The sequence below is a fragment of the Lolium perenne genome, chromosome 6 (assembly GCF_019359855.2).
Source record: "Lolium perenne isolate Kyuss_39 chromosome 6, Kyuss_2.0, whole genome shotgun sequence".
NCBI lineage: Eukaryota > Viridiplantae > Streptophyta > Magnoliopsida > Poales > Poaceae > Lolium > Lolium perenne.
Genome location: NC_067249.2, coordinates 266,087,613 through 266,108,564, shown reverse-complemented (window position 1 = coordinate 266,108,564; position 20,952 = coordinate 266,087,613). Strand labels below are relative to the sequence as shown.

Genomic DNA, 20,952 nt, shown 5'->3' with positions numbered 1-20,952 from the left:
AAATTAATTCGCATCCCAGACAAGTGTTCAAAGATAGAAAGTAACCATTTTAAGTTCTGCGCTTGGCTCACATCATTTTTCATGAAAAGAAGGGTATCATCCGCGTCATCAGACTGAACACCCCTCCATCTCTAAACCTTTGTAACAAACCAGAAATCAAATTTTGCTGAGCAGCTTTAACTAACATCCGTGTAAACACGTCAGCCACAAAGTTAAACAGTAGCGGCGACAAGGGATCACCCTGTCTGAGCCCTTTACCCGTCAGGAAGTAATCACTTTCACAATCGTTAATGCGGACTCCCACCGACCCTCCTTGGACCAGGAATCTAATCTTATCGCACCATTTGGGGCTAAAGCCCCTTTGTTGTAACATCAGATCCAAAAAGGTCTCTCCCGCCTCCTCTCATTCTCTGCCTTCTCCTTGTGCAGGTTTCGCAGGTGCTCCGGCGCAGGGTTGTGCCGCAGGCCCCCGCCCTCCCCTCGATCTGCTGTCCGTGACCTCCGTCTGGGGCTGTCCGTGACCTCTGCCCCTATTTTCTCGCTGGCCTCTCACTGGCAGGGCTAATCGGAGCCGGAGCGGCAGCGGAGGCGGTAGGCATGGGGGACGAAGATGGCGACCCCGACTGGCTCGTTGCGTTCAAGGTACCCATCTCATCCCTCTGCTTTAGTCGTGGGAAAATGCCGGGGGTATCTACCCGTATTCTCCGGCAATTGAGCTCTTATCTCTTCAGGAGATTTCTTGCAGAATAGATTTATCAATTTCACGGATAGGTGCATATGCGGAATGGTGCTACTTTGTTGCTTAATTCTGCGATGTATGTGGCCGTGGTGCAGAATTCAGCTAGAATCGAGTCCTACAGCAAGTCCTTAGAGCATGTCTAACAGGCCCCGTATAAGTCTCTTATTTCGCCCCGTATCGAAAAACTGCTCCATTTCGAGCCATTCCGTCTAGCAGACCCCGTATTTCGCCCCGTATTTTCAAAAATAAAAACCCCGGGAAGTTCATCTTCATTGATCATACTACGGATCATACATACATTCCGATCATACTACGGATCATACTACATCTAACTACGGATCAACCTACGTCTACTCGTCAAGGATGACGTAGGGGATGAAGGCGATCCTCGCCGCCTCCTCCTGCGCCTCCCGCGCCTGCCGCGCCTCGAACTCCTGGACGGCGGCGATGGCTGCCGCCTGCTCCTCTGCCTCCGCCCGAGCTTTCTCGGCGGCATCCGCCTCGGATTCGGCCACCGCACGGCGGAAGGCCGCCTCCTCCTCTGCCGCCTCCTCGCCGCCTCCGCTTCCTCCGCCGCTGGTGCTGCCGATGGTCGCCCTCCATGCCGCCATCGCCGCGCGGTCGCGCTGCCACTGCGCGCGCCACTTCTCGAAGGCTTCGCCGCTCATCGGCTTGAGCGGCGGGTCCTGCCGGTACCACCGCCCACCCGCGGCGTACTCCCGGAGCGGCTCCAGCACGTACAGCGCGCCGGCGTACTTGCAGGCCGCGCGACGGCTCCCGGCGGCGGAAAGCTTGCACTTGAGCCGCCACGCTTCCTCTACGGTGTCCGGCGAGCGGGATCGCTTCGATCCGCTCGCCGGCGAGGCGCTACTGCGGCGGCGGGAGTCCATGCAGGCTTAGGGGTGGAATGCGGCGCGGAGGAGCGGCTAATTGCTCGCCGGAGCAGGAGGAGGAGGCGGCGGCGCACGGCGGAGCTAGGGTTGCGAGTGAGGGGTTAACCCCTCACTCGCACCTGCGCCCACTATATGTACGGGGCGACGGGGCAGATTTCCTGGGCCCCGTATTCCGCCGAAACGGGGCGGCCCGAATACGGGGCCTGCTAGACGGCCCAAACCGCGTCTGCCCCGTATGTCGCCGGAATTTTACGGGATGGGCGGGTTATACGGGGCCTGTTAGACATGCTCTTAGACCAGATTGCACGGTCTTGTAAATGGCCACCATTTCTAGCATGTCTTTCTCAGATGCTTCGTGTTGCTCCGAATAATAATATCTTGCTTTCGTATTACTAAGGCTATCTTTGTTTTGGTGCCGGTGGGTTTGCCGAAAGCCGGCATGTTGTTTTTCTCGATCTGGTTTTACATTTGGTGATTGTGACCTATTCTCCCGCGGACCAATATTCTGTATAACTGATAGCTTGACCAATGTTCTGTGTAACTGATACCTCTTGTTTTGAATTACATGGTTGCTATGCACTAATACACGGATATGGATTTTTTTTTCGGTTTACAGGCACCAAGTACTGCTACGGTGATGCTTTCTGATTCTTCTCCTGAAAATAGCCCTAAAAGATCTGCTCCCCAGGAAGAAAAGAAGGATGCTTCAGACTCTGCAGGTAGTACAAATGCTGCTGCACAAGGTAATTAAGGGTAAACAGCCTACTGCTACTAGGAGGAATGCCCTTACTAGTAAAATAGTAGTCTTCTTTAATATTTTGTATTGTATAAATGTCGAGCTAGTGATACTTCGCTTAACAATTTCATCACATTTTCCCCCCACATGGCCACTCATAGGTACTTTGAGTAAACATGAGCAAGGACCATCCATGGGAGGAAAGCAGGATAAACCTCCTGAACGCTTGGTACGATTTAATTTTCATTTCTAATTACCTAGTTTTAATTTGTGATACCTTGCCATCTGTCTTATATTAGTTATTAGAGCATCTCCATCCGCGTCCCCTAAAGCGTCCCCCAAATCGCGCCGGATCGAGCGTCTGGGGACGCATTTTCTTCGTGCCGTGTTTGGGAACGTCGCTCCCCGGCTGCCCCAAACAGAAATTTAGATTTTGTAAATTTAGTAAAAAAACAGTTGAATTCATTCAAACTTGCTACATATTACATGGATTTGAACGAATTTCGATGAAATTTAAACCTAAACCCTAATCTAGTAGTACTTGCGGCACCCAGAGGAGTCGTAGTACTGGTGGAAGTTGTACATGCCGTTGTGGACGACATCGCGCTTGTCGCGCTCGTCGGTCTCGTCGGCAGGCTCGTCCTTCACCGCGCCGTTGGGCCCAGCTTAGTCGTCGTTGGTGAGGTCGACGAGCGGCATCCCAGCATCGCGAATGGACATGGTGATGGCCGCGTCGACGTCGCCCCTCTAGGCGTTCTTGTCGTTCATGGACGCCAGGAACGCGGCGTGCAACCCTGGGAGTCCTCGGGGTCGTTGCTGTTGGCGATGAGACGCTGTCGTCGCTCGTACTCCGCCAGCTGCGCGGCCTTCGTGCCTTCCTCGTCGCCCTGCTCCTCCTTCACCTCCGGCTTCAGAACGAGGAGGGCGCCGCACGCACTCCTATGCTGTTGCCGCCCTGGCTCGTGGATGGTGATGCTGCTGTTGTCGCGCCTCCGAAGCGCCGGCGGCGTCGTGTACTCGGGCTCATCCTTCACCTCGCGCTTCGGCACGGTGTACGGCGTGGCGCGGTGCGAGGATGGCATTGACCGCGATGGCCCCGAGGAAGAAGAGTTCGAGGAGGACGAGTATGTCCTCCTCGGCTGCCAGCGCGCCGAAGCCCGAGGAGATGGCGGCGGGGAAGGTGGCATCTCCAGCCGTGGGGCGCCATTGTGGATGCTGTCGACGACGTTCAGGAGGGTGCGCCCGGGAACGCCCCAGAAACGGACGCACCCCTCCTTGTTCCACGTGTTGTTCATGTCGACGTCGTGTTGCGCCTGGAAGAAGTTCGCCCACCAGGCATCGTTGTCGGTGGCGGCCCAGGTGGGATCGGCCTGCTCCTTGGCGCTGAGGCGCGCGCGCTGGGTTCTGATCGCGTCCCTCCATCGATCACTGTCTGGCATCGGTGGTGGCGGGATACCGATCCCGTTGACGGCCAGCCTCCAGCCGTCGCTGCTTGGCAGCCGCATGTGCGGCGGGACGGGGTACCGCGTGTGGTACAGCGCCCACGCCTCCGACGCCGTGAGACTGCCGCGTCGGACGTGGCGTGGGGACGGAAGGACGCGTGGCGAGAGGAAGGAAGGAGGTGCGGCGAGATTGGATTGTGGAACGTGGCGAGAGGAAGGAAGGTGGGCGCTCTTTATTGCATATCGGCGGCAGGCGAGGCGGCAGCGGGGCATTGGCTCCCGGCCATGCACGACGAGACGCTTCACTGCATCGCCTGGAAAAGATGGGCGCCATGAACGTCGCTTGACCAGAGGTAGGCGACGGGGTTTTAGACTTCCGTGTCGCTGACGCATCGGGCCCGCCACTCCCTGCCTTGCTTTTCGTTGTGTCCGGCGTGCCCGGAGCGCTCCCTGTGGACCGGGGACGGGCGGGGCACCGGACACCGTATTGGGCCGCGCCAAACGGAAAGGGCGTGCGGCTGGGAACAAAGAAATGTCCGGCGCGCCCCAAATACCTTTGGGAATGCGGCTGGAGATGCTCTTATGCTACTGATTACTGAATACCGATATGTGCTACCTCAAACGTAAATGGATAAAATAAAATATCATGCCAAAACCAAGAGGTACTATGTTACAAGCTCCTCAAAATTTGCTCACCAATGAACTTGATCAGACACTTTTTTAATGGAAAGATGTTCTGCTCCTGCTGGAAACAACTTCCATGAACCATATCTTTAGACTTTTCTTACATGTTTGATGTTGATGATCAGTCAGCTTCAACTTCAATGCATGTACTAGTTGCAAACATTGTTAATTTCTGTACAGAACATTTCTTGTGTAGACTCCAAAGAAGAAAACAAAGGTTGCTGGAACAAAAGATTGTTTGGATAAAAGAAATGGCCAGATAATGAAAAGGCACACCATTCTAGTTAGTGTCTTATAATATGCCTTTCAGATCATCTAATTCCATACTTCCAGTGAGGTGTAATTAGTATTTTATGGTCAAACAAACATAGATACCTTGGAACAACTTGAAAATGAAGTTAATGAGGAAAAGATGCAGGACAAGCTTGGAGGGAATTCTGCAAGATCCCCTCCTATCTGTTTGGGTTCATAAAATTAAATCTGTTCATGATGCAAAATATGAATAAATAGCACCAGCCAAGTTCCAGCTGATTCCTAAATCACCAAATTTTGTGATATTATGTACTGTGATTTGCTTTGGCAGCTCCCAAATCGCGTGTCGGAGGCCTAACTCGAGAACATCGAGGGGCCAGAGGTTAGGAGCGGGCCAAAAGTTTTCCTGGGAGAAAACTTCGAGCTTTGGTTCCAACAACGGTAATGCCTGCGAGTGTCGTAACCTTCTTGGGGGCGTCGTTTTAGTTACTTTTTCCGCACTAGAGCTCCGGGTGAAAACCCTTGACCGTCGGTCTCGACGGCGGCGGCGCGATGCGTCGTTAGCCTCCTAAGGGCGACGTTGTGGAGCTTTATGTTTAATTGGTCTTGTTTCAGGGTAGCAAGTTTTGGGCTTTCGTGTTTCCTTTTGTTTTTCTTGAGCTGCTTTGTAAGGGGTCTCCCATCACCTTATATATATTCGGCCATGGTCATTTTATTTATAGGGTTAATTGGTTTTATGCCACTCTCAATTCCACACATATGCCTTCAAAAAAAATTCGTTCTCTACACCTAAGATGGTAACGGTTCAAAACATATGTGTAACCTGTGTTCAAATTTCGTTAGCACTTTTAGGTTTTGGGGCTCCAAAATATTCAAAAAAATTAATTTTTTGCAAAACATTGAACTTCTAAGAAAAATGTGAAACAATCACAGAAAATTAAAAGCACCAAAATGAGTTTACTCTTCTAATTTGGGCCATTTCTGGGTATATCTGCATCCTTAAACTGACATTTTTTATTTTGTCCAGAAATTTGTCAAATTTTAGCCCAAAAATCGAACTTCTCATAAAAATCTGAAAATTTTACATAAAATCATAAAAACCAATATGAGTTAGCTGTTTCTGGGCATATAGAGGATTTAATTTATATCCAGAAACTTCAACACCAATTTCCGTGGAATTCATGGTGCGTCCTCGCCCCTGAGGGTATCTCCAACGTGACGACGCAAATCGAACGACAAAACGGACGTGAACCGTCCGGTTGCATCGGGCCAAATGGTCGTAATCGACTGCGTGTCCGTTTGCGTAGGGAGGTCCCCATCGGCTCGGCGCATAAAAAATTTCATTGAAAACCCATAATTTACATAATTCAAAAAATACATTAAAAACCTAAAACCTAGCTACGGACTCGTCGTCACTGACGAGGTCGATGAACTCCGGCATCCGCCATGGGAGCTGGTACACCAGCGGTGGAGGAGGAAGGGCAGCCTACTATTGCCCGACCGTCTGCGGAGCAGGCTATGCTGAAGGTGGCCACGGATCCCAAGCCGTCGAAGGAGCAGCAGATGACCCACGCCCTTGGGTACGTGTTAGCGTGGTAAGAGGAGTCGTCGGCCTTCCATGCACTAGCGACGACTCATGAAGCTGGATGGTGAGGCCGTCGCCTCCTCCTCGCTAATGTTCGGCGGTTGGGTCTCCGGATCCCACGCCGGACCCTGTCGTCGTGGTCGTTGTCTCCGCCTTGGACATGGCCGTCCGAGATGAGGCTTCGGCCTCGGCGGCATCGTCGTCCTCCGCGCCCTCGCCCTCGTCCACGTTGCCGTCGTCGTACTCGCCCTCGTCGTCATCGTCCGCGGCGAGCTCGCGGTCGAAGTAGTCGACGTCGCCGAGGTATCCCGCTCACCGGCGCGCGTCAAACTCCCACATCCCGAACGAGATCCAGTTGTAGGAATTGAGCGCGTACGCTGGATCTTCTCGGAGATCGGCCGGCAACATGGTTCGGCGGTGGCGCACCTTGTTACGATCCTCTCGGCCCTCGCGTGGCACGGGTGGGACAGACACGCGCCTAACCCGATCGACACCATGGGGAAGCCTTTGCCGTTCGGCAAGACAAATATCGACCACGAGCATCTGTAACAGAGCCCGTAAACACGCAACCTAAAAAGCGTGAGTTCAGTCGCTCGAAAAACGTTTTTTGAGCGAATTCGGAGGTCGCGTAGAATAGAACCTGTAATCGGAATCGAAAAACTTGAAATTTTAATTTAGCGGGAGAATTGTTCATTGCAAACAAGTTTGGCAATCAAATTCATAGTCATACATACATAATTTCCATGGCGGTCGCAAACTAAAGATCATATATAGGTAGTTCCTCCAACGCGCGACCTAACGATGAACAAAATTCGGCCCCGAGATACTTACCGGGGCTTCTGCGCCCGGCGCAGGATGGGGAGGCGGACGACGACGAAGCGGAGGACGGCGGAGGAGGCGTGACCTCCGAACGGAAGACGGCGGAGGAGGTGGCGAGGCGGAGGACGGCGGAGGTCTTCCGCTCGGAGGTCGATTCGTGCCTCCTCCGTCGTCCGCCTCCCCGTCCAAGCGGAAGAGCGGGGGGCGCGGCGACGAGTTGCTGCCACCAATCCGACCTCCTCCCTCTCGCAGCTGCCGGCGCCAGCAATGCGGTGCAGGTGGAGGACACGGATGCGCTAATGCGGCGGCGGCTGCGCTCGGATTTCTCGTCAGAGTCACGGGGCGGAAGACACGGCGGAGGGGATTAGGGTTCTGGAACCGAGCTCCCCTTCACTGTCTGTATATAGGGGCCGCGTGCGGAGTTTCTCGGGCCCCGAGAATTTTTTTCTGGTCGGGCGGCGAGTTCATTCTCTACTCTACGCGGCTTTCGGGCCAAACCCGTAAATCCGCTAGAAAAATTCAGTTTCGGCAGCATTTATGGGCTCGATTAGAGTTGCTCTTAGAGAGTTAAAGTAACATATCCCTCAAAGTCTTAAGTTTTTGTAATGGCATATGCAACCGGTAAAATTGGGAGTGATATAAATCCAATTAACCCTTGTTTATAAAGAATGATGAAGGACTGCTCCGAGAAGTTTATAAATAGTATCAAAAGGGGGATACTATAGATTTTGCTTTATTTGCACTTTTTATACTCTCTCTGTCCCACCAAAAATATCTTAACTTTGTCAAAATTTAGATGTATCTAGACACTATTTAGTGGGTAGAAGTTTATAAATAGTATCAAAAGGGGGATACTATAGATTTTGTTTTATTTGCACTTGTTATACTCTCTCTGTCCCATATCTTAACTTTGTCAAAATTTGGATGTATTTAGATACTAGGACAAATGCCCGTGCGTTGCCACGGGAAGACAAAATATGTTGAAATGTGAATTCATTTTGTTGGACGTACCCATGGTGACTTGTAGTTTTCGAAAACGTTTTTTTATCTTCTTACTAACCTTGTGAGGACCAACAACTATACTTTTTTACCCTTTTCAACATGTTACGTGTTTTCTCCTATAGCACACAATCTAGCAATTTTCACCATATTAGCTATTTTTGCGTAAGACAATTAATTGTATTTCATTACCTAAGTGTGTAAGAAAAACTTTGTTGATCTTAATTCATTGTCTAAATCGATTACAAAAGTGCAATATGACACTGAATGTGAAGCAGCGGGAAAAAAATATAGCATACTAATTTTATTATACCCTAACAACATTTTTTTGTAACAATAAGTTACAAAGTAACGTATACAAAAATACATTTAAAATTTCTTGCAATGCATACAACGTAATAAAAACCTATCCTCATTTTTTCTTTCCTCCAAGGAGGTATTTGGTTCACATATTTTCATCGATTACATCATTACCTCTTACTGTTAATCATGTTCGATTCAATTCCTCCGAAAATAGGTATCATGTAATTGAGTCGCAGTGCAGGTAAAAAATGCTACTGCCCAATCCCCACCAGAAACGAAACACATTACCAAAGCTAGCAGGGTTGAGCGACCGCTTCCGATCTCTCAACCCCAGCCACTACTAATATCGGTCCTCCTCAGCGTCCTCTATTTCGGCAACAACGATGCCACACGAGCAGCAGAGCCGCCAAATGACCCTCTCCTGTGTTTTAGGCGGTCTCCTCCAGATCCCCACCACCTCACCGACATTCTCTGATGGTGGCCACGTGTCCACTGGCTCTTCATCTAGATCTCAATTTATGTTATTGCGGTCCCATCAGCTCTAGTTCGATCTTGGTCTTGTAATCACATTCCCTGACCGTTTACGTTACCATTGTGTGAACCAAACACCTTCTAAAAAGTGGCATTTGTAAGGAACTTCTCGACTGCATGTTTTGTAGGTAGGGAGATGCTTCATAAGATGGCTTCAACAAAGCACTTCTTTTTTGCACCATAAAATTGATAGCACATGCATCTGTGGAAATGAGTCTTCCATTCATGTGGAAAGGGAGGGTATATGTTTAACAATAAAAATATCACCCATGGAAATGGGAGTCATGGTAATGTGAAAATAACACAAGAAGGTAGTACTCTCAAAATCATATCCAAGCATTTTAGTCAAATTTGTCGTTCTAAATGGAAAAGCTCCTACTACTGCTAAGGCTTCTACTAACAAATTTTACTCCTGCTAGGTCTTCTGCTCAAAGATTTTCCAGGAGAGGCCTACAAAGAATTACATTAGTTCCTTCAAACAATCATCTGATGTAAAGATTCAGCCAGCTCATCTTGAAAGACTAACCGAAATAAAACAAGGGTTTGGATTTTTACATCAATCTGCAAAAGATTTCAGAAACAATGGTCAGAGTCATCCTAACAATAAACCAACCCATCCACCCTAAATACCCATCAGCTACAGATGCAATAGCATATCAAAAACCTAAGTGGATTTTATAACACATAAATCATAATGTGTATCGCGCATTACCTACCAGGTCTGATTACTAACACTGAAACTGAAAAAAATACTAACCAAGACAAACATCGTCATTTTTACAACCTCTTGGCATGCACACTCAGGCCAGAAAATGATTAAGCAAATGTAGTGCAAAGAAACTGGGGCAAGATTGTAGCGGCAGTTCAAGGGATTCCCTATTTTATTGTTCTATCCAATGCTACTCTTGCAGGTAAACAAGATCAAAGCATTATTGTTGACATTATTTTATTGTTATTTGGTCTCACAGAAATTATTGGTCTCAAAACATGATCAAGCATTACTGCTATTTGATCTCATAGACATTAATTGAGTTACCAATAGCGGCAGTTCATTCCACATAATTCTGAACACGCCTAAGAGTTATCTTATTGTTCTACTGAAGGAGCTTACAATACACTATCCAGTTAGAAGCACAAAGAGTTATTTTATTGTTCTACACAATGCTACTCTTGCAGGTAAACATGATCAAAGCACTATTATTATTTGGCCAATTAAATTATGCATATGTAAAAGCATTAGTTGGTATCGGCGTTGTGGATGCATGAAAATCAGATTAAACTACCCAAGGCTTGTGTTATTCACTTGTTGGGAGTGCAGGGGCAAGAAAAACCAATATTTCAGCTGCTACGTTTGAAGCCTACGTTTGAGGATGTCATGAAGGCCTGTTCATTTTTTTGTTTAGATGAGGCCTGTTCATCTTCTAAGAATGAACCAAATGGTTAAAATTGATTCCTTTTGAATCCTCTTCATGTATGTAACTAAATTAATAACCAAAGAAATCAATCGAGAATCATATGAACTAAGGGACATGTTACTGATCAATAGACACTGCAAATAGGACAACATGAACCCTGCTGTTGAAGTGCCACTTTTAGGGACTACACATCACCAAATAAATGTTGTTGGCCAACAAATAACATAAAGTTGGAATAAGTCCTAGTTCCGCAATATCTCACAATCTCAATTTTAAAAGGGGACTAACCAGAGTATAGTAGCATTAGCAGAATTTCAGAGCCGACTTCAGTTCAAGGGAAATTTCCTATTTGTAGTCTTGAAATCAGTGTCTATGTGCCAACTATTAGCCTCACAAAGAGAATTTAACGCAAATTAAGGCTCATATGGTAATAATATAAAACATAAATACATATTTGTGAAAAATAGGATTAAATTGGGGATGGATCCTTCATTAATCATAATATCCCCTTCTTGTACTCCAACAAATTATTTGTGCTGCGAAACTGAAGCAGATGATTAATATGCAACTGTGCATAAACAAATTTGGTTTTAAATCTCTCAGCTAAACCAAGGAGTATCTAGAACAACATTCAAATAGGAAGCTTTATACCTGAATCCTTGCACCAATTTGTGGTTTAATATCTCAATAATCTGGCCGATGCTTGATTACAATGGATTTCTTGCTTTTCCTTCAGATCTACACACACGTGGTAAGAGAATCTCTTTTGAATATAAGAGAAAAGAACAGAAAGAAAGATAATCTACAGAATAAATGACAAGTAGGTACAGGAACATGGACTTTGGGGTATTGCAGTCAATACACCAACTCACGCAACTAACCAAAATAAATTGGTTAGTTTCCTCGGTCCAAACCCGGAAAAATATATATGATCGCTGAAGTTGAATATACACCTGTCTCAAAATAAAATCCCATCTGCTAATGCTAACTGAAGATGAAATTCTAACAACTCATATGTGAAAGATAGTTTGGGGATCGTGGACTATGGATAAAATAAAGAATCTAAACCTCCATGGCCAGATGAGATTTTGAACAGCCGCATGGTTCAATAATATTAGCAATAGATAACGACAAAATAAGAATAAATTTTACTTCAAAATATGGATTGTTTACTGTGTAACATTCTAGAGAACAACGTTTAAGGACAACTTGTGTCCTAGTAATAAGCATCAGTTCACCTTCTTTTATACTGGACAGTGCCATCAATGTCACAACGTGTTGTATCTTATATGCTACCCCACAGCAACATACTCCAGCCCCAGATTGCATGGATAATGCAAGTTCATTCTTTCTTGCATAGTAACTCAACCTGCGTCCTAGTTTATTTCTATGCTCATTCCACAACCTGCATCCTAGTAATAAGCTAGTAACTTAAATCCTAGATTCCACAATGTTCTGGTCTAGAAAAAAACAACCAAAGCACATAAAAGAGTCCAACCATCTAAGTTGGCACTGGGAGGAAAAGAAATTAGATCTAATGACATGAACTCCGGTAGATAAATGTGGAATATATAAAACTTGGCGCATCGAGCACAAGAAAACTGAAAAAATAGAGTGTACTTTCAATTTAGCCTGGAAGGAATAGAGCCGATGGCATGAATCCAAAGCATGTTAATCCTTTATTAGTCCTAAGCCTAGCATCAGCATAACTAAAGGTGAGTTGTTGCCCTTTCCATATATCTCTATCGGAGAAAAAGCAGAGCCTTGAGAGCAATGAACAGGAGCTCCTTACTAAGAGTCTAAGATAGGCTGTAGGTTGCCTCAATACTAAGAAATAACCTGGATATGAATGACAACATGGAGGTAACCGACAACTAAAGCAGATCCAGGAAAAGCAAAAGCAACATGAAGATGGCAGACGGAACTTTCAATCAGCCCATCCCTAATTATAAGGGATGCATCGGAGATGGACACTCAAGTAGTCGCAGATCATGTGGCGGTTGTCCCATTAGTCCAGCACTTCTCAGGATAGTCTAGAACCGAAGATGATGACCCATCCATGGCTCATCTGAGGCTTGAATGCCCAACACGATACCGAGAGGAGCAATCGGAGAGGTTACCAAGGGGGCAGCGAAATACCTGTGAAGCGGAGTGGCTGGAGAGGTTACCAAGGGCGCTGGATGAAACCTGATCACCTGACCGGCGGCAGCGCTGCTTGCTTTGCTAGGTTTCCGACTCCCCCGATCTGCTCAGGATAGTCAGAGAAGATAAACATTTTTGTACCCCCGATCCGATTGACCTCTGAGAGCAAATCATTGTACCTTTTTTAGAGCAAATCCTTGTACTTGAACTCTGCTGCTGCCAGATTCGCGGCCGGCAACCCGGCACGGTGCTTGCAGGAGATCGCGGTGCCGGCCATGAGGAAGAGAGAGATGGGCATGGTCATCTGCGCTGCTAAGGGAGATTCGGCCAGTGTGAGATTGGGGCAGTAGGGATCGATGATAAATTCGGAAACGTTAGCGGGATCAAGGGGTGCACATGGAAGGATGTTACCGAGCGGGGAGGTCACAATGGAGTGGACTGCGGCACATAGCAGCGGGCAGACTCGCGTGGCGGCATCGCGTGCTGGCTGGTAGAGGCCGACGGCGTGCAGGATCGAGGCGGCGGCTGCGGGGAGACTCGCGTGACGTCTGTGGCGTGGGCGTCGTCTTGGTCGTGCTCCTGCGGCGGCCGGTCGTCGTGGTTGACCTCTTGCGGCAGCCGGTTGTTATGGTCGAGCTCCCATGGAGGGAGAGGGCGGCGGAAGAAGATGGTTGGGAGCCGCGGATGGCGGCGCCCATCAGAGACATGGGAGCTCGCCATCGACCATGAAGAGAGCGGCGGCGCCCAACCCTAGTTCGCGAGAGGGAGATTGTGAATCCACGGATCCTGACTGGTGGGGCGACTGTTGGTTGAATTGTTGTTTTTCAAGGGACTTGAATGCAAAATTGACGAGTGGGCGACGGACGGGTGACGACCAAAATCTTGACGTATTGGCAGAATAAGGAACACATTCCTCCTTTTTAAGTAGTGTAGATACTATTTAGTAGGTAAATAGATATATCCGAATTTTAACAAAGTTGGGAGAATTTTGGTGGAAAGGAGGGAGTACAACTCTTGTCTCACCACCACGACGAACTAACGTAACCAATAGAACTCTCCTTTACCTGCAAGGAAAAAATCGTGTAGCCGTCAAACAACTCTGTTGCTTGTAATGGAAAAGAGAGATCGAGAGAGATTGCGATTCCTACCGTGCCTGCCTATATATTACCGCCACAGGAGTTCGGACAGCTCACGTACTGCACGCGAGAGTGCCGCCGCCAACTCCGACGACGAGCCACACCCCCACCTGCGAAGACGGCTGCCTACGGGAGATCAGGAAGAGATGCCATCACCAATGACTTGCGATCACGTGGACACGGCTTCCGCCGGCGAGGAAGACGACGGGCTGACGGGTCTCCCCGACGACGTCCTCCTCGACATGGTGCAGCGGCTGGTGAATGTTGGCGACGTCCACACGGTCGGCAAGACCTGCCTCCTCTCGCGCCGGTGGAGGCATCTGCCTAGGTACCACATCCCCCACGTCTCCCTTGACGTCGGCGACTTCTTCCTCGCCTCCGGTTGGTGCCCCGCCGAGGTGGCGCGCGCACGGCGTGGCCGCAGGGACTGGTTCCTGCCCTGCCAGCACCATGCCAGCCAGGGCCTCGTCCAGTCGCTGTGGTACTTCCTCGAGGCTCCGCCAAGCGTGCGGGTCATCGAGACGCTCAAGCTAAAGATGATCCTCACCAAGTACGAGCTGCTGCGGCGCGTCGGGAGGCTCGTCGGCGAGGCGGCCCGCTGCGGCAGGATCAAGGCCAGCGGCGCCATCGAGCTCGAGCTCCTCACGGAGAGGCGCGACCTCTGCGGAACCTGGGATGCCACGGCCGAGCTCATGCTCGGCTACGGCGCGCGTTTCACGCAGTTCCTCCGCGGCTGCCCGCGCGCGTTCCGGGTGCTCACCAGCCTCGCCGTCGAGAACCTCAGGTTCACTGACCCCGACGCCATCACAAACCTCGTCCGCCACTGCTGCGCCCTCGAGTTCCTGTCCATGCGCTTCTGCGGATTCGTGCCGCCCACGACGGTCATGGTCGTGGACGCGCCGCCCGAGTCGCGGCTCAGGACGCTTCTGTGCCTCGAGTGCAACGTCCCCGGCATCACGATCCTGCAGGCGCCCAGCCTCGTCGAGTTCTACTGCGGGTGGCGGGTGCTCGTCGAGGAGGACGAGGGAGCACAGCCCCCGCCAGCGTCCTTTGGGTGCACGCCGCAGCTCAAGAAGCTCACACTCCAATACGAGCAGTACGAAGAAGCCTACGACGACGAGGAGTATCATTCAGAGTGGAGGCTCAGCGAGTTCCTCATGCTCGAGCCCCACCAGCTACAGGTGCTAACGCTCTCATTTGAAGCTACCAAGGTACTCCACTATATATATATGGCTTAACTCCATTGATATTGGTAGCAATTTAATGTAATCTTCAGTTAGATTTTCTTTGACGAAAAGTTGTGATTGAGTAGTGCATATCCACACTTTTTTAAAAATATATTATCTCACAAACTTCATAACATATGGACTTAATTTTTTTGCATGTCAAAAATTACAACTATAATGTGTTAAAAATAATTCGGTTTTTTGGCATTTTTTGATTTTAAAAAATCAATTAAAATTTCTTTAACTCTATCACCTTTGCTAACTTGGAGCTAACTGATTCTCAATTCGTCATCATTTAGATCTTTCGCCCGTCAGATCACCATTATGGTGAAGGACCAAAATTTGACTAATATATAACTGAAAATATCTTAGATGCTAGATAGTACTTACTTTATTGAGAACATCCTACTCCATCCTATGAAAATTGTCTGAGATTTGTCTAAATTCGGATGTATCTAGACACTAAATAGTATCTAGAATTCTAGATACATCTAAATTTTGACAAATATGAGACAAGTTTCATAAGACGGGGGGAATAGATCATAACGATGGCTTGAGAAGCTAGTACGACAAACAAATAGTGGTGGTGGTTGTAGGATGGCAAGGGGCGGTTAAACGGGGAGGTGGAGGGGTCTTTGTGCTCTTTGGAGCTTTGGGGGATGGTCAAAAAATGGATGTGAGAATTTTGGGGAGGAAGGAACTGCCGTGCACCATGGCCGATTAGCAAACATGAGTGGCAAAATGGAGCAACATGTTTGTTAACGAGGTTGGGTTCAGGATGCGGACCTATGGTGGTGATGTTGTGTTGGCTGAAGAAAGATGTCTCTATTCCCCTCTAGCTTAATGGAATGGTGTAAAGAGAACTGATACACAATGGCCGCTTCGCAACAACCTATGGCCCGTGAGTGGGCCAATACTAGATCAAGAAGAGGATACGACATCGAGAAAAAAAAGGTTAGGAGGCATTACGGGTGGAAATAGACCATGTTGATGTGTGGAGAGATGAGCTAGAGGTTGATGCTTCTATACATGTAGGTGGTTGGATATAGTTCCATTGGTCCATGATAATAGATCAATACAAAATATTCCACTTCTAAACCAACGCTCCAAGGTTCGAATTAAGAGTTTTCTAAATGAAATTTTGCATGTTTGTACGGTGTGTGCTATGATGCTTTTCAAGTAAACCGTGGGCTTCTATGTTAAATGTTTTTAAGGTTCTCACATGCATTCATAAATGTGTATTGTCATGCTCTTTGAGATTTTGTCCATGACTGCCTATGACAGATCTGGGTGCAACCAGAATACCCAAAATATTTGAGGCCCGCACTCGGCGGGCTAAAGGAGCTCAATCTAGAGAAGATCCATCCTACCAATGACTTTACGTGGCTCGTCTTTCATCTACTTGGAGCTGCACCACGCTTGCAGACTCTTCACATCGAGGTATGTGTTTGCCCCTCACTCTTTACGAGTATTGATTTCCACAACAAATATTTATTCGAGATTTGTTGACACAACGTTGCATCTACAATACAGACATAATGAACATTTATAAATTTGTAAAAACAATGTTATCCATGTCTTTGATACATACTCTATGCGTGCGCGTGTGAATGCAGGTCTTCAACCACGTGTGCCACCCCGACTGGCACAAGAAACTCGACATAGAGACGGACACGGTGTGCATGCCGCCGCTCGGGTTCAAGCACCGCCGCCTGAAGGAGGTGTCCATCCGCCGCGCGTTCCATGTGTTCAAGGACATGCCATTCGCGAGAAGGATCTTGGAGATGGCTGTGAAACTGGAGAAACTTACCCTTGGCGTGGAGGACTTGGGCTGTGACGGTTGCACGGTCACGTTGCCGAGATGGCCGGCTCTAGCCAGTTCTAGGCACACGTTCAACAGAGCTAGCAAGGATGTCGATATGCTCGTGGAGAAGCTGAAACATGGCATCGCCACGTCTGCCCAGATACAATTGCTTTGATCTGAGACCGATGAGATTTTGCTTTATGATACGGAGTATATATATTGCCATTGCGCATCTGTTGGGGGATTTTTGGTGTACAAGTAGTTGTTTCCTTACCCAGCTACTCGTACTGCCAGTTAAGTTAAGTTCAGAACTTTCAGGCACTATTTAGAAGCAAATTCATTGCTCATGCTTGTCTTTTTTTTAGAGAGAAATGCTGCCTACTTAGTCAATGTCTATAGAAGAGCGCCGAGACAAGAAAGTCCGGCGGCTGACTGAACAAGTCTTATACACTACTTATACTAGCCCTTCTTAATTAGCTATCTTACACGGAGTGCGGACGAATTACAACCGAGCTTGGGTGCACTCGATGAATGTGTGGCTAAAGTTAATCCATGAGCATTTAATGTTTCTATTTTTTAGTATGAGAATTAGCTGAAATTTACAATACATGTGTACGTTGTGTACATCTCCTGTACGACATTGAATGAATATGGATGGTCGGCAGTATGAGAATTAAAATCCGGCCGTGTGGTTGAGCAGGTGCAACATGTACCGGAGTTTGGCACATCTTGGACCTGTTGTGTTAAGCGCAAGCCACTAACTAGATTTTGGATGGTTGCCTCCGTGGAGTTTTTTTTTTTCAAACGAGCATTTTAGAGTTTCAAAACAGTCCAACGAAAAATTCCTAGATTTTGACAATGTCATATTGTACGGTGCAAAAATATCAACATGCAATAGTTTGTTTTTATGGCTTACACAAAAATGAAAACACTGACTCCGGCGCGCCCCAAAAAGAGCCGGCTTTGTTTCGGGCTCAATAAAACAGTCGGCAACCCCGTGTTGACCCCTTTGCGGGGCGCCGAACGGGCGCGCCACGTTGGATTCAACGCGTGGGCTCCGCCTGTCATCCACACGACCCTAATCCCTACAAGTTTCCCCCAAATCTCCCCCTTCTGCCCGCCGCTCCATCTCCCGCGCCCATCCAGCTCCCGCGATGCAAAACCCTCGCCACCATGCCACCGAAGAAGAAGAAGGCTATGGCGAAACCGCGCGCGGTGGCGCCGAAGGAGAAGCCAGCGCACATGACGCAGAAGTAGTGGGACGACGAGAAGAGGCGCTGCTCCATCTTGACGGCGGACCGTAGACGGTGTCGCCTGGCGAGCGATGCAAAAAAAACTGAGGAAGCGGCGACAGCCGCGATGGAGATGTGCCTGAGCTTGGGTGGCACGCCATCCAAAGCCGGAAGCGGCTGCTACCCCCTCAACGGCCGCAGTATGGCGGGCGGCGGCGCGTTATCGAGAAGCGTCTCTCCCTCCTCGCCAACCTACTTTGCCAAGCCTCCATCGCTCTCGCGGATGGAGGGGCGCGCCCGCTACTCCCCCGACTACGCCGACATCGACATGATTGTGACCCGAACGCGACGTACTCACGAGCATCGACGCCGAGGGGTAGAAATGCCTTCCGCTTCACCATCGACCTGAACAGAGACATCAACAACGGCTCACCAGATCTGCGCCGCGCACCGGGAGGTAGCGCCGGCCACGTGACCGACCGCACTGGTCTCCCCGCAGCCTGTACATCGGCGATAGCAGGAGCACCCACCATGTGTTCGGCAGCGCGTCTGGGCCACCATGGAGGACGAAGATGTAAGTTTTCTCTTGAATCATGGTTTGTGCACATATAATAGAGCTCCGGGGAGCAAAAGATGAGCCTTTTGATTGGTTTGCTAGGTGAACGACATCGACATCCTGAGTGGCATGATCCGCCACGGCCACGCCTACGAGCCCGTCTTCAAGGAGGATGGATACGGTGATGAGGGCGATGACTACGAGGAAGGAGACGGGATGGACGACGAGAAGATCGACAAGGACGCCGATGAAGTAGCTGAGGAGGAGTTGATCGACGTCGACACCGGCATGTCCACGAAGAACAAGAAGCGGAGGAAGAAGAAGGGCACCGGCACTCGAGGGCCAAAGTGGAACTCCCTAGAGAACATGTGCCTCGCCGACGCGTGGAAGCTGGTCAGCTTCTGCCCCATCACCGGCTCCAATCAATTCGGCGGCAAGTACTACAAAGGCATCTTTCATCAATTCAATGAGAGGAAGAGTTTCAGTGAGTACGCCACCATCCACATGATCTGGAGCGAGTCCGTCATGTCTCACCGTTGGAACCTCATCAAGAAGTCATGCAACACGTTTCATGGCTACTATGAGAAGGTGAAGAACCGCGCCGAGAGCAGCAAAAAGATGGTGGATTGGGTATGTATTGGCATTGTATTCATGTATACCATTTGATAGCTTCATGCCATTGTATTCATGCATTGCTTGCTCTTCCTGCATTTGCTAGATTCTCAACACCCTCACCATGTACAAGCATCGAAATGGTGACAAGGACTTCCCCTTCATGGATTGCTTCACAAAGCTTGAGTGTTGCAAGAAGTAGGGCGTCGTCCGCCTCAATCTCAATGACAAGAACCACGTCGGAGAAGATGGACCGGTTGCAGCCGCCCCCTCCTCCACCGGGTGCCCCATTGGCAAAATAAAGCCAAAGCCGAGAGGAATGCGGCACCGTCATTAGCCGCCATCGACGCCTCCATCGAGAAGATGGTGTCCTCCTTCTCCATCTAGAATAAGGAGGCGGCGGATAGGGGTGCCGCCATGTGGAAGGCAATGTTAGAGAAGCAAGATGTGAAGATTGGGCTCGAGAGGGAGAAGGTGGAGGCGACCAAGATGGAAGCTCAAGCCCGCGTCATGAAAGTCATGAATGAAGCGATGCAACTATCATTGGCCAAGATGACTCAAGAATCGAAGATCTTGATTGTGGACATGATGAGCATGGATCCATTGGCGAGGGTGTGGCTCGAGATGTACCACGAGCGAATCGGCAAGGAGGTGATGGCGACGCAACCTGCGGCAGCAGCCTCGGCACCATCGATACACCTGCCTGCGCCGGCGTACATGACGACATCGACATCGACGAGCATGGCTGCGCCGGCTCCCATGTGTCGTTGCCTAATCGACGGTACCCCGGAGGAGGGATCCTCACGAGGGGGAGAAGAAGTAGGGGCCATAGGGCGGAGTGCACACGGGACGGTGGTACGCGAGTTACCCAGCTTCGGAACACCTGCACGATGACAGGGCCTACTGCTGCTTGTCTGGAATTATCTCGGCGCTTTCGCGTTGTTACAATGAGTTGTGGTTATGCCTCTAGGGCTCCCGGGATCCGGCTTATAAAGGCGCACGGATCTAGGGTTTACATGGAGAGTCCTAGCCGGATCACAGATTGCCTAGCTACGGTACAATATCTTGCCGTGCACGTCACGGATCCGCCTTCCATACACGTCGTCCTGGATCCGGTCCCTCATGGGCCTCCATGGATCCGGGTTACTCCTACGTCGGTACGGATCCGGCTTCGATCCTGGGCCGGACTTCTTCCTTCATGATCAACAGCAAGAATCGGGCCGCCCGATGGGCCACATGCCTCATCACCGTCTGTGGGCCACCCGGGCTTGCCGGATCTAGGCCTTGTCGATGGTACACCCTTGAAGTATACCCACAACAAGAGCCCCCGAGTTCTCCGAGTTTCACTGCAGTTTCCGCCATGCTTGTACCTTTAGTTTCCGGCATCGCCGGCAACGCGGAGAAACTTGAAGAACTCCAACTTCGCATTTTCTTCTTTTTCCAACTTACAGCGGAAAATGCTCTCATCTGCGGGACTTCATCCATCGACGTTCCAAAGAACATTTCCGGGTTATTCCCTGCTCGCGAACGAGAGCCAACTTATCTTCACGCCATTACCCGGAATCTTAAAAGACTCAAACGGTTCCGCCAATTCTGGCGCCATTTTCGCGCGATTTGCGCGGTAACTTATCCCTAGCCATTTTTACCGTTAGGGTTTGGGACACGTGTCACGCATCCAACGGCGCGACGCTTGCGTTCCGACCACAGGATGCGGAGCACGAATCTTATCCCCTCAGCCTATAAATATCAGCCGTCGAGACCCCTTACCTTCATTCACCCCCTTCTCACCTTCCTGCCGAGCGCCGCCCGTGAACCCTTCCTCCGCCGTGCCGGAACCTGCCGGAGT

The 20,952-nt window shown here is 49.3% G+C and overlaps 1 protein-coding gene across 1 annotated transcript; it reads left to right on the top strand.

Moving 5' to 3' along the window:
- Positions 1-2,332: 2,332 nt before the first annotated feature.
- On the top strand, positions 2,333-17,042 carry LOC127305497 (uncharacterized). Its single transcript, XM_051335922.2, has 5 exons — positions 2,333-2,375; positions 2,530-2,597; positions 9,403-14,887; positions 16,187-16,342; positions 16,519-17,042. The coding sequence occupies exons 3-5, from the start codon at positions 13,652-13,654 to the stop codon at positions 16,879-16,881; spliced, it is 1,755 nt and encodes a 584-aa protein (XP_051191882.1). The 5' UTR covers positions 2,333-2,375; positions 2,530-2,597; positions 9,403-13,651; the 3' UTR covers positions 16,882-17,042.
- The last annotated feature ends 3,910 nt before the right edge of the window (positions 17,043-20,952 follow it).

Excerpts from the sequence above, each read along its gene's own strand:
- LOC127305497 (XM_051335922.2), top strand. The coding sequence starts at position 13,652 with ATGGAAAAGAGAGATCGAGAGAGATTGCGATTCCTACCGTGCCTGCCT. Across the intron at positions 14,888-16,186 it reads TCTCATTTGAAGCTACCAAG|ATCTGGGTGCAACCAGAATA; the intron begins GTACTCCACTAT and ends TGCCTATGACAG. Across the intron at positions 16,343-16,518 it reads TGCAGACTCTTCACATCGAG|GTCTTCAACCACGTGTGCCA; the intron begins GTATGTGTTTGC and ends GTGTGAATGCAG.